Source organism: Chiloscyllium punctatum, chromosome 9 (assembly GCF_047496795.1).
Source record: "Chiloscyllium punctatum isolate Juve2018m chromosome 9, sChiPun1.3, whole genome shotgun sequence".
NCBI classification, from domain to species: Eukaryota; Metazoa; Chordata; class Chondrichthyes; order Orectolobiformes; family Hemiscylliidae; genus Chiloscyllium; species Chiloscyllium punctatum.
The window spans coordinates 19556884-19570681 of record NC_092747.1 but is presented as its reverse complement, the minus strand read 5'-3'; the positions used below and the strand labels follow the sequence as shown (position 1 = coordinate 19570681).

The following is a 13798-nucleotide window of genomic DNA, read 5'->3' as shown; positions in this document are numbered from 1 at the left end:
TAGTTTTCAGTCTGGAGGAACGTTCATAGTGGAGTTCCCCAGGGTAGTAAACCATTGGCACCCTTGTTTTTCCTAAATGACATAGATCTTGGTACGCAGGAAACAATTGCAAATTTTGTGGATGACACAAGACTCAGACGAATTGTAAACTGTGAGCAGGGTAGTCTAAAACTTCAAAAACAGATTGACATTCTGGTGTCATGGGTAGATAGGTGGCTGGTGAATTTCAATGCAGTGAGGTGAGGTAAAACATTGGCCCATTAATGTTTTATGTGATCCATCAGCCTCAACAACAAACCCACCATAAGTGTCTTTGTTCTCAATGAGGCTACTTAATTCTTTTCAATAACTTTCATTCAAAATCCAAATACTATTTGCTGCAGGTTGTTACTGCAGCGACTGTTATGAGGTCAGCCAGGTGCAACTCATAGAATATGACTTCCCTGACTGGGGCTGTTAATCTGGTCTAATCAGGGAGCTCTGGCTGACAGATATAAACCCGAGTGTCAGAGGTTCTGTTCACTCAGAGCTGGCTGTGAGAAAGCTGGATCAGTGTCAAGTACTGTGCCCATGTAAACAAAGGGTAATTTGTTGATGGAATTCCAGCCTCTGGGGAATCATTTCACTTACAATAAAATGGATGATGCTAACTGCAAGCAGTTTTCTTTTTGGTGCTTCAGCTCCGTCGCCACCTTTCACATCCCCTTTTGTCCACCTTTTACATTTAATTTGCAGTCAAGGAAATTAATTTCATTTAATTTTTCACCTTACCCAGTCCCTTCAGATGAGCCATTCAATAAAGGTGTCCAATCATTGAAATCTTTACCCTGTGACTTGGAGTTGAAGTGTTGGTATTCTAAATTCCTTGTTGCATTGGACTGGAGCCTAAAACAAAAAAGGAATGAAACAATTTAGTCTGAAGACCACTCAGGTACATTGGCCTAGAATTTCTTATCATGGCAAAATCCGCAAGACATGCAATAAATTTTGTCATTTTGGTCATCGATCCATCAAATGCTAATTATTTAAAGAGAAAAATAAAATGTTGCATTTGCATCATGTTTTTTTATGACCATCAATAAAATGTCCTAACATGATTTATAAGAAATTCACTGATCTGGAAATTTAGCAACTGTTGTGTAGGAAAGGCAGGAGCTAATGTTCAACAGCAAACACCCACAAGCAACAATGTGGTAATGGCCAAACAATTGGTTTGATGATCTGAATTGAAAGATGCATCGGCATCAGAGGACCAAGCACAGTGCTCTTCATTTTCTTCAAAAGTGAACTATGTCATTCTTTATATTTGTCACCCCACTCAAAATCCAGCACCTCCGTTGGTGTGGCAGTCACTGCATACTGCACTAGTATGTCGCCCAAGAATGATGTGTTCAATTCATGGAAAGGGGTCTTGAAACTGGAAAGCTTAGTGTGTGTCTCAGAGGTGACAACTGAGGCACAGCTGACACTCCAACATTTATTCTGGAATATCCTGGTTTTAGACCATTAGACCATAAGCCATAGGAGCAGAAAGTAGGCCTTTCAGCCCATTCAATCATGGCTGTTAAGTTTCTCAACACCATTCTCACACTTTCTTCTTGTAACCCTTGATCCTTTTGATACTCAATAACCTATCTATCTCGCTCTTAAATATACTCAATGATCTGGCCTCCACAGCCTTCTGTGGCAACGAATTCCATTGATTCACCACTCTTTGGCCAAAGACGTTTCTCCTTATCTCCATTCTAAAAGGTCATCCCTTTCCTCTAAGGCTGTGTCTTCAGGTCCTAGTCCCTCCTACTAATGGAAACATCTTCCCAACCTCTACTCTGTCCAGGCCATTCAGTATTCTGTACATTTTAATTAGATCCCCCCTCCTCCTTCTTAACTCCATCGAGTGTAGACCCAAAGTCCTCAAACATTCCTCATATGTTAAACTTTTCAATCCCGGGTCCATTCTCATGAAGTTCTTCTGAACACGCCCCAGGGCCAGTACATCCTTCCCGAGATCTAGGGCCTAAAGCTGCGCACAATACACCAAATACAGTCTGACCAGTGGCTTATAGAGCCTCAGAGGTACACCCCTGCTTTCATATTCAAGTCTTCTCAAAATAAATGCCATCATTGCATTTGTCTTCTTACTTGCCGACTTGTATTTGCCTTCTTGCAAGGTTTGCCACAGCAACAGATCAGAGGCAAGGAAACCAATGTCCACTCAAACTTGGAATGTTCACCTTTCTAATGGATATAGTAGTGTAAGGAACCCTAGTGTTGACTACCTTTCCATCTGCCTGCCCATACAGAGCAATTCTAAACTATGTAAGCACTATAATGGCTTTCCCTAAGTAGATTAGATTACCTACAGTGTGGAAACAGGCCCTTCGGCCCAACAAGTCCACACCGACTCTCCGAAGAGTAACCCACCCAGACCCATTTCCCTCTGACTAATGCACCTAACACTATGGGCAATTTAGCACAGCCAATTCACCTAACCTGCACATCTTTGGACTGTGGGAGGAAACCAGAGCACCCAGAGGAAACCCACACAGACACAGGGAGAATGTGCAACCTCCACACAGACAGTCACCCAAGGCTGGAATCAAACCCGGGTCTCTGGTGCTGTGAGACTGCAGTGCTAACCACTGAGTCACCATTCTGCTCTTGAGAAGCTTTGTTGAGAAGCTGAGGTTTCCAGCTCACTTAAACAGCAAGGGCTCAAAAAGCTAATCAGACCCATTTGATGGGAATTGTTGATGCCCAGATAATCTAGATCAAACTTGAATTACCAGAGATTGAACTATATTTATCTCAACTAGTTACCTGATGAAGGAGCAGCATTCTGAAAGCTAGTACTTCCAAATAAACCTGCTGGACTATAACCTGGTGTTGAGTGATTTTTAACTTTGTCTACCCCAATCCAACACCAGTGTAGGTAGGTGCATTAGTGGGGGAAATGTAGAGCAATAGGGGAATGGGACTGGGCGGGTTACTCTTCAGAGGGTTGGTGTCGACTTGCTGGGCCGCAGGTCCTGTTTCCCCACAGTAGGGATTCTAATTCTAATCATTCTGTAAATGTAAATGGACAAAAGATTGGATTGATGCTATAACTCTGTTTTGTGCTGCTGACATTAACCAATTTCAGTTCCTCTCAAAATAAATGCCATCATTGCATTTGCCTTCCTAAATGCCTGTTTAGGTATGCCTCCTTGTTAGGTTTGCTACAGCAACAGATCAGAGGCAAGGGAACCAATGTCCACTTAATTGGTTTCAGGCCGTTTGCACACCTTAAACTATGTGGAATCATGACCATTGCTTGCCCAGAGAAGCCAAAGATGCATACACACTGAGTGGTTATTTCTAACAGACAGTCCATGTTCTTGCATTTTCTGAACTTGATTTCACGTGAAATGGGCCTCTTGCAGGTACCGATCTTCGAAGTATTTTCATAACAGTTCAGTCTAAGTGACTCATTGTAAAAGCTGGCATTAATCCATGAAATTCATGATCACCATTGATCCTCAGGAAGTGACAGACCTATGGTAGCTTCAGCAAGGGGATAGTGGAGCTGCACACCAAAGCCGCTGGAAATTGCACCAAGGTACAAGTCATGGTGCAAGTCATTTACTCAATAATTTCCTCCTCTTCCTGCGGCATTCTATGGTCTTTGCAACAACTCATGTCCCAAGACATTCTACATGATGAACTAGAAAGCAATTTCACCATATGCAACAAAGTTACCACTCCATGATTTATGAGTTAAGATTTAAGTCAATAGTGCTTTTAAAAGAAAAGTTCCAACTGATTTGGCTGGTGGCTTGGGACAGTAATTTTTCTAAACTCCATGCATGTTTTGATGGTTTTCAGTTCATTACAATTTTGTATTCCATTAAGACATCAGAAATTCTGAAACTAATTGCACACAGAGTACAATTTTTCACAGCACCATTTCAAACACTGAAGTAAATTCCCTTCTCTATCACAGAAAGGATGTGACTTAGTCGTGCCTTCAATTACTTGTTTGCAAAATCTCTTTGTGTCTTTCCTGAGCCTTCCTACAACGGAGAGCCTTCCTGCAATTTTTAAGTTTATAAGCAAACTCTCCCAGTCTGGAAATTAAAAATAACAACTTTTCATACTGAGGTAATTGAATTGTTAACAGTTCTAAGCCATCTTCCTTTAAGTGCAATTGTTGTAGGCATCAATTTTTAGCTAACACTTCTGTAAAACTGCCTGGCTGACACTAAAAACATATCCAATCTATAATTGTTTTCCTGGTTAGAATAAAATGTAATTTCCAGAATCTTCTAACTGAAACCTAATGCACTGTACTGTTTATTCTGTACTTATAAACTTCGCTCAAATGTAAAAACATTTCCACTAACCTTCAAGAGCTAGTTCTCTCATACTTCCTTTACATAACACCTTGGCTACAAAAATACTTACAAGCTAATCATTAAACCTTTTCGTACACAGAAAACCGACATGCCACTAGTTCAATATTCAAAATCTGAAATAAATGATATTTAAATATATATAAATCATAGACCTTGCAATATACAATCAAGTCCAACAACAATCTAGCCAGAAAAATCTAATGAATACCAAGAGAGGAATCAGTCAGATGAAATGTTAAACTGAGGTCCTTGTTGCCATCTCAGTTGTGCATAAAAGTCCAGGGCACTATTTCAAAGGAGAGACAGGGATTTCTCCATAATTATCTGACCATCTTTTATCTAAAATCAATCATATGGTCATTAGCATATGACTTTCTTTGACGGAAATTGTTGTATGCCAAATCATCCTACATTACAGTAGTAAAGACACTTCAAAAGAAGTACCTTAAGACAAATTTGAGAAACCTTAAGGCTATGAAGGACACCCACCATAAATAGAAGAGGTGTGCATGCGTATGTGTGTGAGATTGCATTTCCATGGAGGCCCTACTGGACCTTTCTGATGTAGAGTGTGATACAACAAAATGATCGCCAACATGTCCTGAGTTGATTAGACTAATTACAATTCTGCTACCATAATCCTTCAAATACAGAGACAGCAAAAACCATTTTGGTGCAGGAGTGCAAGATTTTACTGGAGCTTTTCAAAGGGGGCTGTGATGCAGAAAACTGATTGCTATTAGTTCCTACATTGATAAGGTCAAAGAAAATTTAGCTACCATAACCCCCGGAATACAAAGACTTTTCTTTGTGTCAATTTATTAGCGCTGCATTAGCTATTGAAATTGTGCCGAGTACAGGAATGGTTTAGGGAGCAAAACAATCAACAGGCTTTGAAATATTGAAGTGCAAAAAGTTGGAGGGCTCTTTTCAATCAACATTTGAAGAAAGTGGAGCATACTTGAAGTCTTCTTCCAGATCATGGTGGAGAAGGATTAAACAGGAATATATGTGGCAACAACCTGGAAATGTACATCTCTGTTACTGTTTCCACAGCAACACAAGGCAATGGGAGGTGATACCCTATTGGCATTATCACTAGACTGTCAATCCAGAGCCCAGGTAATGTTTTGGAGACTTAGGTTTGAATCCCACCAAGGCAGATGGTGGAATTTGATAGTTTTTTTTTTAATCTGGAATTAAGACTCAAATGATGACCATGAATCCACTGTCAATTGTTGGAAAAAAAATCCATCTGGTTCATTAGTGCCCTTTAGAGAAGGAAACTGGTTTGGCCTACAAGTGAATCCAGACCCACAGCAATGTGGTTGCCTCTGAACTGCCCTCTGGGAAATAAATGCTGACCTAACAGCTGTCATTCAATGTAAAAATCAATACCACTACTTTAGTCAAATGGACCAAGGAGCCAACTAGTTATATGTGAGACTTCCTTTGCTAAAGTGACAACAATTTAAAACACTAATGAGAACTTAATTATTTGGCACTTATTAACTGCAGACATTTTAAAAATGAATCCCACCACAAGGACATCCAGCAATATTATTATAAATTGAATATATCATGGAATGCTGTAAGTATCGATACATTCACTGAGTTTAGAAAATAGAACAACAGTGTGGCAGTTCTGTAATGTGACTGAGTAGCTAGACAATCCACTTTCCTTAGCAGAAAAACATTAATCTAACTGGATAGAAACATAAAATACATTCTTTGTGAAGCATTTTGATCATTGGAAACATTAAATGGATTAGAGTCAGCCACATAATTTGATTTTTTTTTAGATATTGTTCATTAAAAGAAAATTGAAAAGCCATCAAAATGATAAGTCACCTCATGGCTATCGTTCACTTTTTTGAGTTATTGACCATCATACCTCTATAAATTTCTTCTTTTCATTGTCCACACTGAAGTAGAACTTTTTTCTGCATTATTAGAAAGATTGGCATTTCAAGGAAAGCAGGTTGCATGAATCATACTGTGTGGGCTGATGTTCCTGCACTTTTCCCATCTATTGTATCCCATTGCCAGCAGTTACAGTATAATTTATAGTCAGTAACCAACTGGCAATCGCAACCTTGAACTCTAATCTTCAAGTCTGAGCTTGGATGACCCTGGAAGCAATAATCCTAGCATCCAGGCTTAATGTCAACTAAAAGACAGTGAAAACCAGTATCCTTTAAAATCCCAACCTAGTAAAAAGCCTGGTAATGTTGAAATGCCTGAGTCACACTGGTCGTCAAAATATATTGCATGTACCTTGCACTGACTTAGTGCAGTTATGCAAGCAATCAACAACAAGGTTAATACATGACCAAGTGGTCTTGTTTCATTCATTCTTGGGATGTAGGCATCACTGGCTGGGCCAACATTTATTGCCCTGCCACTATTTGCCCTTGAGAAAGTTGTGGTGAGCTGCTTTCTTGAACCGCTGCAGTCCACATGCTGTAGGTTGACCCACAATGCCATTAGGGAAGGAATTAAAGGATCCTGACCCCCCCAGAGACAATAAGGGAATAGCAATATATTTCCCAGTCAGGATAGTGAAGGTCTTGGAGAGGAACTTGCAGACGGTTGTGTTCCTATGTATCTGCTGCCCTTGTCTTTCTAGTAGAACAGCTGGCTGAGGATCTTTGGTGAATTTGCACAACACCATTAGCACCTTAATAATAATTCTGCAGGACAAGACAGCAAGTAAATGGGAATTGAGGACACTGTTGGTAAATGTGCTTCCAAAGACAGCAATTTCAATGCTAATTAAAGAGGAGAACAGCACATCCATTAGAAAGCATTCTATGCACCACGAGGACAGTGATAGTCAGCTATAATACAGTCTACATGTGCATAATCTGCTTTAAAATAGAAATCAACAATGAATCAGGACTGATGAGTCTGCACTACATGCACCTTTACAAAATCTGCTGTTCTCTCCACACCCACTTCAAAGCACAGTGAAGCTGTACCTTCAGCTTACAAATTGTTGTTTTGCAGACTTAAGCCTAATTTTAGCAAATGCAATACCGTTTCTGCTTTGGAAGCAAAAAAGGAGCTGAAAACACAGATTATGGGAGAACAGGTGAGCACAGCAGATGCTGCTCAGGAGTAGGAAGACATGCAAAGACACGTGGATCTTAGTTCAGAACTGCACATGGGCTGACTGCAATGAGAGCAACAGGGTCGATCAGAAGGTAGCGATTATTTGTCACCGAGTTTATATGATGAAATCGTGGAGGCTGTTTGAGGAGGTGATGCCGGGGTGCGGTGACACGTTTGTGTATAACACAAGGAAAAAAACACTTTTCTCTGTATTTTCTATATACATGCAACAATAAATCTAAACCTAAAGAAGGAGAGACTGGAAACAATAATGAGTTTCACACATCTGAGAAGTTGGATCAAAAAGTTTGAATAGGAAACTTCAAGGATGTGGGAAACAAGGGTCAACAAACCCCAATGGGGTTACTTCCAGATTCTTGAAGGATTGAGGGGGTGCGGATGTGGTCCCTCAGTCAGAGGCCTGGCTGACGGACTCAGCATCAGGCTTTGTGCTAAGAGGATGGATATACACTGGTACCCCTTTTCTTGTTGTCAGCCCGGTTATCAGCCATCCAATTCCAGACTCTAAGTTGAAAAGTGTGGTATTGGAAAAGCACAGCAGGTCAGGCAGCATCCAAGGAGCAGGAGAGTCAACGTTTCGAGCATGACCCCTTCATGAAGGTTTCCTGATGAAGGGCTTATACTCGAAATGTCGACTCTCCTGCTCTTTTGGATGCTGCCTGACCTGCTGTGTTTTTCCAATGCCACACTTTTCGACTCTGATCTCCAGATCTGCAGTTCTCACTTTCTCCCAATTCCAGATTTTGGCCATCACTCACTCACTTGCCACCAGGGATCCACCAACAGTCCCAAGCCTCAGATGGCATCATCTTACCTGTGAGCCACTTTGGCAAAGTTGCCACCAGGTTTCTGATCCTGGAAAAGGCACAACTTGCCTAAGTGAGGTGACAAGGGGCTCTGCCTCAGCTCTCCAACTCGTCGTCAGGCTGCCTTTCACCTCCACTGGAACACATCTGACTGAAAAGGCAGTGGAGGCAGGCTCAACTGGGGCATTCAAGAGGGCTTTGGGTGTTTTTTTTTGTGAGCAGCTTTGGGCATGGATATAGGGAAAGGCAGGAGATTGGCACAAGGTAACAGATCCAGGCAGACCGATGGGCTCAATGGTCTCCTCCTGCACCACAATAAACCTGTAATTCTGTGAAAGGCTACTCAGTGAGAATGCAACTGCACCCGGCCAGGGAGTGCTGCCCCTAGTCATAGAGTCAGAGAGATGTACAGCATGGAAACAGATCCTTCGGTCCAACCTGTCCACGCCGACCAGATATCCCAACCCAATCTAGTCCCACCTGCCAGCACCCGGCCCATATCCCTCCAAACCCTTCCTATTCATCTACCCATCTAAATGCCTCTTAAATGTTGCAATAGTACCAGCCTCCACCACATCCTCTGGCAGCTCATTCCATACACGTACCACCCTCTGCGTGAAAATGTTGCCCTGTAGGTCTCTTTTATATCTTTCCCCTTTCACCCTAAACCTATGCCTTCTAGTTCTGCACTCCACGATCCCAGGGAAAAGACTTTGTCTATTTATCCTATCCATGCCCCTCATAATTTTGTAAACCTCTATAAGGTCACCCCTCAGCCTCTGACGCTCCAGGGAAAACAGCCCCAGCCTGTTCAGCCTCTCCCTATGGCTCAAATCCTCCAACCTGGCAACATCCTTGTAAATCTTTTCTGAACCCTTTCAAGTTTCACAACAGCTTTCCGATAGGAAGGAGACCAGAACTGCATGCAATATTTCAACAGGGGCCTAACCAATGTCCTGTACAGCCGCAACATGACCTCCCAACTCCTGTACTCAATACTCTGACCAATAAAGGAACGCATACCAAATGCCTTCTTCACTATCCTATCCACCTGCAACTCCACTTTAAAGGAGCTATGAACCTGCACTCCAAGGTCTCTTTGTTCAGCAACACTCCCTAGGACCTTACCATTAAGAGCCTAGGTTCTGCTAAGATTTGCTTTCCCAAAATGCAGCACTTCGCATTTATCTAAATTAAACTCCATCTGCCACCTCTCAGCCTATTGGCCCATCTGGTCCAGATCCTGTTGTAATCTGAGGTAACCCTCTTCGCTGTCCACTACCCCTCCAATTTTGGTGTCATCTGCAAACTTACTAACTGTATTTCTTATGCTCACATCCAAATAATTTATTAAATGACAAAAAGTAGAGGGCCCAGCACCGATCCTTGTGGCACTCCACTGGTCACAGGCCTCCAGTCTGAAAAACAACCCTCCACCACCACCCTCCGTCTTCTACCTTTGAGCCAGTTCTGTATCCAAATGGTTAGTTCTCACTTTACTCCATGAGATCTAACCTTGCTCACCAGACTCCCATGGGGAACCTTGTCAAATGCCTTATGAATAAACACAGTCCTTCCTTTACCAAAAAGTAAAGCATTTAAAGCAGAATAGCCATTGGTTCCATGTGCCCAATGGCTTTCACTGCACCTGGCAATGTATTATATTTTTTTCAAGACGTATTTCTTTCCAGAATAATTGCTCTTCATTTCTGCCTTCATTGCCAGCCAGCACTGTTTCTTTAACAAACAATTTCTTACCCTCGTAGACATTGAAACAGCTATTGCACTCTCACAAAACCAAAAGTCATTCCCTCCGCTTGATTATTCTCCAGAGGAGCTTCCCAAAATGGGGCTCACAATCTCCAGTGAGAGCTTAAAACTGAATGGTGACAGATCACAGGGCTCTGAAATGAGGCAAGATGAAGTCACTCAGTCGATAATTAATTGCCCAATTCATCACAGAATCCCTATTGTGTGGAAGTAGGCCATTCAGCCAATCCAGTCTACACCAACCCTCCGAAGAGCATCCTACCCAGACTCATCCCTGTTTACTGTCCCTGTAACCCCACATTTCCCATGGTTAATCCGCCTAATCTGCACATCCTTTGGGCTATGGGAGGAAACCGGAACACCCAGCAGAAACCCAAGTGGACACAGGGAAAACATGCACACTCCTCACAGACAGTGTGGGCGGCACGGTGGCACAGTGGTTAGCACTGCTGCCTCACAGTGCCAGAAACCAGGGTTCAATTCCCGCCTCAGGCAACTGTCTGTGTGGAGTCTGCACATTCTCCCCATGTCTGCGTGGGTTTCCTCCGGGTGCTCCTGTTTCCTCAGTCCAAATAAAATGTGCAGGTTAGGTGAATTGGCCATGCAAAATTGCCCGTAGTGTTATGTGAAGGGGTAAATGTAGGGGAATGGGTCTAGGTGGACTGCTCTTCGGAAGGTCGGTGTGGATTTGTTGGGCCGAAGAGCATGTTTCCACACTGTAAATCATCTAAGTAATCTAATCTAATCTAGTTGGCCGAGGCTGGAATCGAACCCAGGCCTGTGATGCTGTAAGGTAGCAGTGCCACATGGTGCTGTAATAAAGTCATCACCTAATGACAGGTCAGCAAATCTAACCAGACTTTCTTATAACAGACTTAATTCTGGCATTTACGAAGTGATCGCCTGAACCCATCCATGATTAGGGTATATGACCAGCTACTGCACAAAGCAGAGAATAGCAGAATTTAGTCCTGTTAGCATTACTTTAGGCTACTTCTGCAGGGAATACCTGTGCAATTTTTCCAGTTTTATTGTTGCAACCTTTAACATTCTTTTCATACATTCAAGGGAAGAGTGTTCTAGTAAAAGTAATAGGATTGATTTTGGAATCTGAACTTGTTCTGTGGATCATGAAGAGATCACTGGATATTTTACTGGAAGCCATAGAGGATGAAGTTAAAAATCACACAACGCCAGGTTATAGTCCAACAGGTTTATTTGGAAGCACTAGCTTTCGGAGCACTGCTCCTTCATCGGGTGGTTGTGGAGTATAAGATCATACGACACAGAATTTATAGCATTGCTAACTTTGCTATAAATTCTGTGTCCTACAATCTGATAGTCCATAACCACCTGATGAAGGAGCAGTGCTCCGAAAGCTAGTGCTCTGACAGCTAGTGCTTCCAAATAAATCTGTTGGACTCTAACCTGGTGTTGTGTGATTTTAACTTTGTACACCCCAGTCCAACACCGGCTCCTCCAAATCGTACTGGATGAGAAAAAAGGTAAAAACTTCAATCGTGACAGTGAGAATACTCTCCACTGCTTCAAAATAAGTCCTCCAACAGGATAAGAGAGGAACTTTAGTCAGGAATGATATTCTATTCACTACCTGAAGGCTAAACAACATCAGTGTTGTAACTGCAGTGCTGAGGTCTGCAGGGAACAGACTGTCATTGTCAGCACATTTCACATTTAACAGCCTTAAACCAATAGCTGTTGTATATCATTGAACTAGAACTTGAGTCTCAAAAGAACTGGCAAGAGCTGTTAAATCAATCATTGAACCAACCAGACTTAAACTCAAACAATGCTGTTAGATGGAGTGTTGATTGGAACTACAAATGTGTATTACATACCCTGGAGTGCAGAGACAGTTAATCAGAAAACTAAGCAATCAGCTTAGATATCAAAAATCGACATTCATCCTGTTTGTACAAAATCATTGCAGAGAATCCACCACACAGCTACCATTTAGCAGGGAACCAGCCCACTCATATTAATCACTTGCACACATTTCCCATCCTGGAGGTATCATTTCTAGCAGTAAGCTGTCCCACAAGAACCTTCGCCCTGGATTTCTGGGCTTCTGACAGTGCAGAAGTCTACCACCCTATCCGAGAATTTCTGAGCAAAGGCAAATAAGAAATCTGTAAGAATCAAGCTGTTCAATAAGGGTGCACATTCACTGCCCCCTGCACATATGCTTTGTGCAATATAAGGCCAGATAGGATCCTCAGAAGTTTGCAAAACTGAGGCCTATCCACTCAGGAGGTGCACAGAGATATCACTGGAGATTACCCAAGTGAAACAATACAGCAGAAGCTGTATTGTTCCCTAAGAGCATTTATGCTCCAGTGTTGTGCAGAGCTCAATGGGAAGAATGCCAGCCACTCTGATGGACAAACCTCTCTTGGTTCCATCAGTAAACTTGGGTTGGCTGGTCACTATCAACAGTTCACTAGAATACATTAGATCAGATTGGCCCATCAGTTTTGAACTGCCTTCACCTGAAACAAACTGCACCTTCATCCCTCCAAGTCACTAACTCATCATTCATAAGGTTGAGAGGGTTGAGAGCGTGAAGTTCCCAGGAGTGACGATAACCAGCAACCTGTCCTGGACTTCCCCCGTAGATGCAACGATCAAGAAGGCACAACAACACTTCTTATCCCTCAGACAGACAAACAGAGGCTGGAAGAACACAGCAGGCCTGACAGCATCAGGAGGTGGCGAAGTCAACTTTTTGGATGTAACCCTTCTTGAGGACTGAAGGTGGGGGTAGGGGAAACTACAGATAAAGTGGGGATGTGGGGGGAGGACTTTGGGTGGGGAGAAGGGCAGTGAGTTAGTGATAGGTGAACACAGGTAGAGGGTACGGCCTGGTTGGATGATGGGAGGAATGAATCCAGTTGGTGGCTGGAAGGAAGGGTCGATCAGAGGAATGGAAGGGAAGGGAAGGGGCTGGGAAGGGAGTCGGGATTGGGAAGGGAGGTTATTTGAAATTGGAGAACTTAATGTTGAGTCCTCTGGGGTCTAGGCTGCCCAGGCAGGAGATGAGGCATTGCTCCTCTAATTTGTAATCTGATTTGCTATGGCAATGGAGGAGGCCAAGGATGGTCATGTCAGAAAGGGAGTGGAAGGAGAATTAAAATGGGCGTTAACTGGGAGGTGAGGTCAGCTCCTGCACGCACGGCTATGATGCTCAGTGAAACGTGTCCTGAGTTTACGTTTGGTCTCCCCGATGTAGAGGAGACCACATCGGGAGCACCAGATACAGTAAACTAGGTTGGAGGAGAGGCAAGTGAACCTCTTCTCACTTGGAAGGACTGGTTGGGGCCCTGGATGGAGGTGAGGGGTGTGCTGTGCTGGCAAGTTTTGCACCTTTTACAGTTGCGGGGGATGCTACCAGGGGACTGTTCCCTTCGCCAATCCTTGGTTCGCATCACTCTCCCCACCAACCAACCGAACCACCCTGGTACACCACTGAGCACCTCAGCCAGGCCTGCAAGAACCACCCAGACCTCCTAGTCACCGCCCATTTTAATTCTCCTTCCCCCTCCCTTTCCAACATGACCATCCTCGGCCTCCTCCAATGCCACAGCAAATCAGACCGCACACTAGAGGGACAACTTCTCATTCTTCTGCCAGGGCAGCCTACAGCCCAGAGAACTCAACATTGAGCTCTCCAAT

The 13798-nt window shown here is 43.1% G+C and overlaps 1 protein-coding gene across 3 annotated transcripts in view; it reads right to left on the bottom strand.

Annotated features, from left to right (window-relative positions):
* The window catches only part of oca2 (oculocutaneous albinism II), a 545784-nt gene that overhangs the window by 441926 nt on the left and 90060 nt on the right, over positions 1–13798 (bottom strand). For all 3 annotated transcript variants that reach the window (XM_072576986.1, XM_072576990.1, XM_072576987.1), the window contains exon 3: positions 772–885. In XM_072576986.1, coding sequence (XP_072433087.1) covers positions 772–885 — 114 coding nt within the window. The remainder of the gene's footprint in view (positions 1–771; positions 886–13798) is intronic.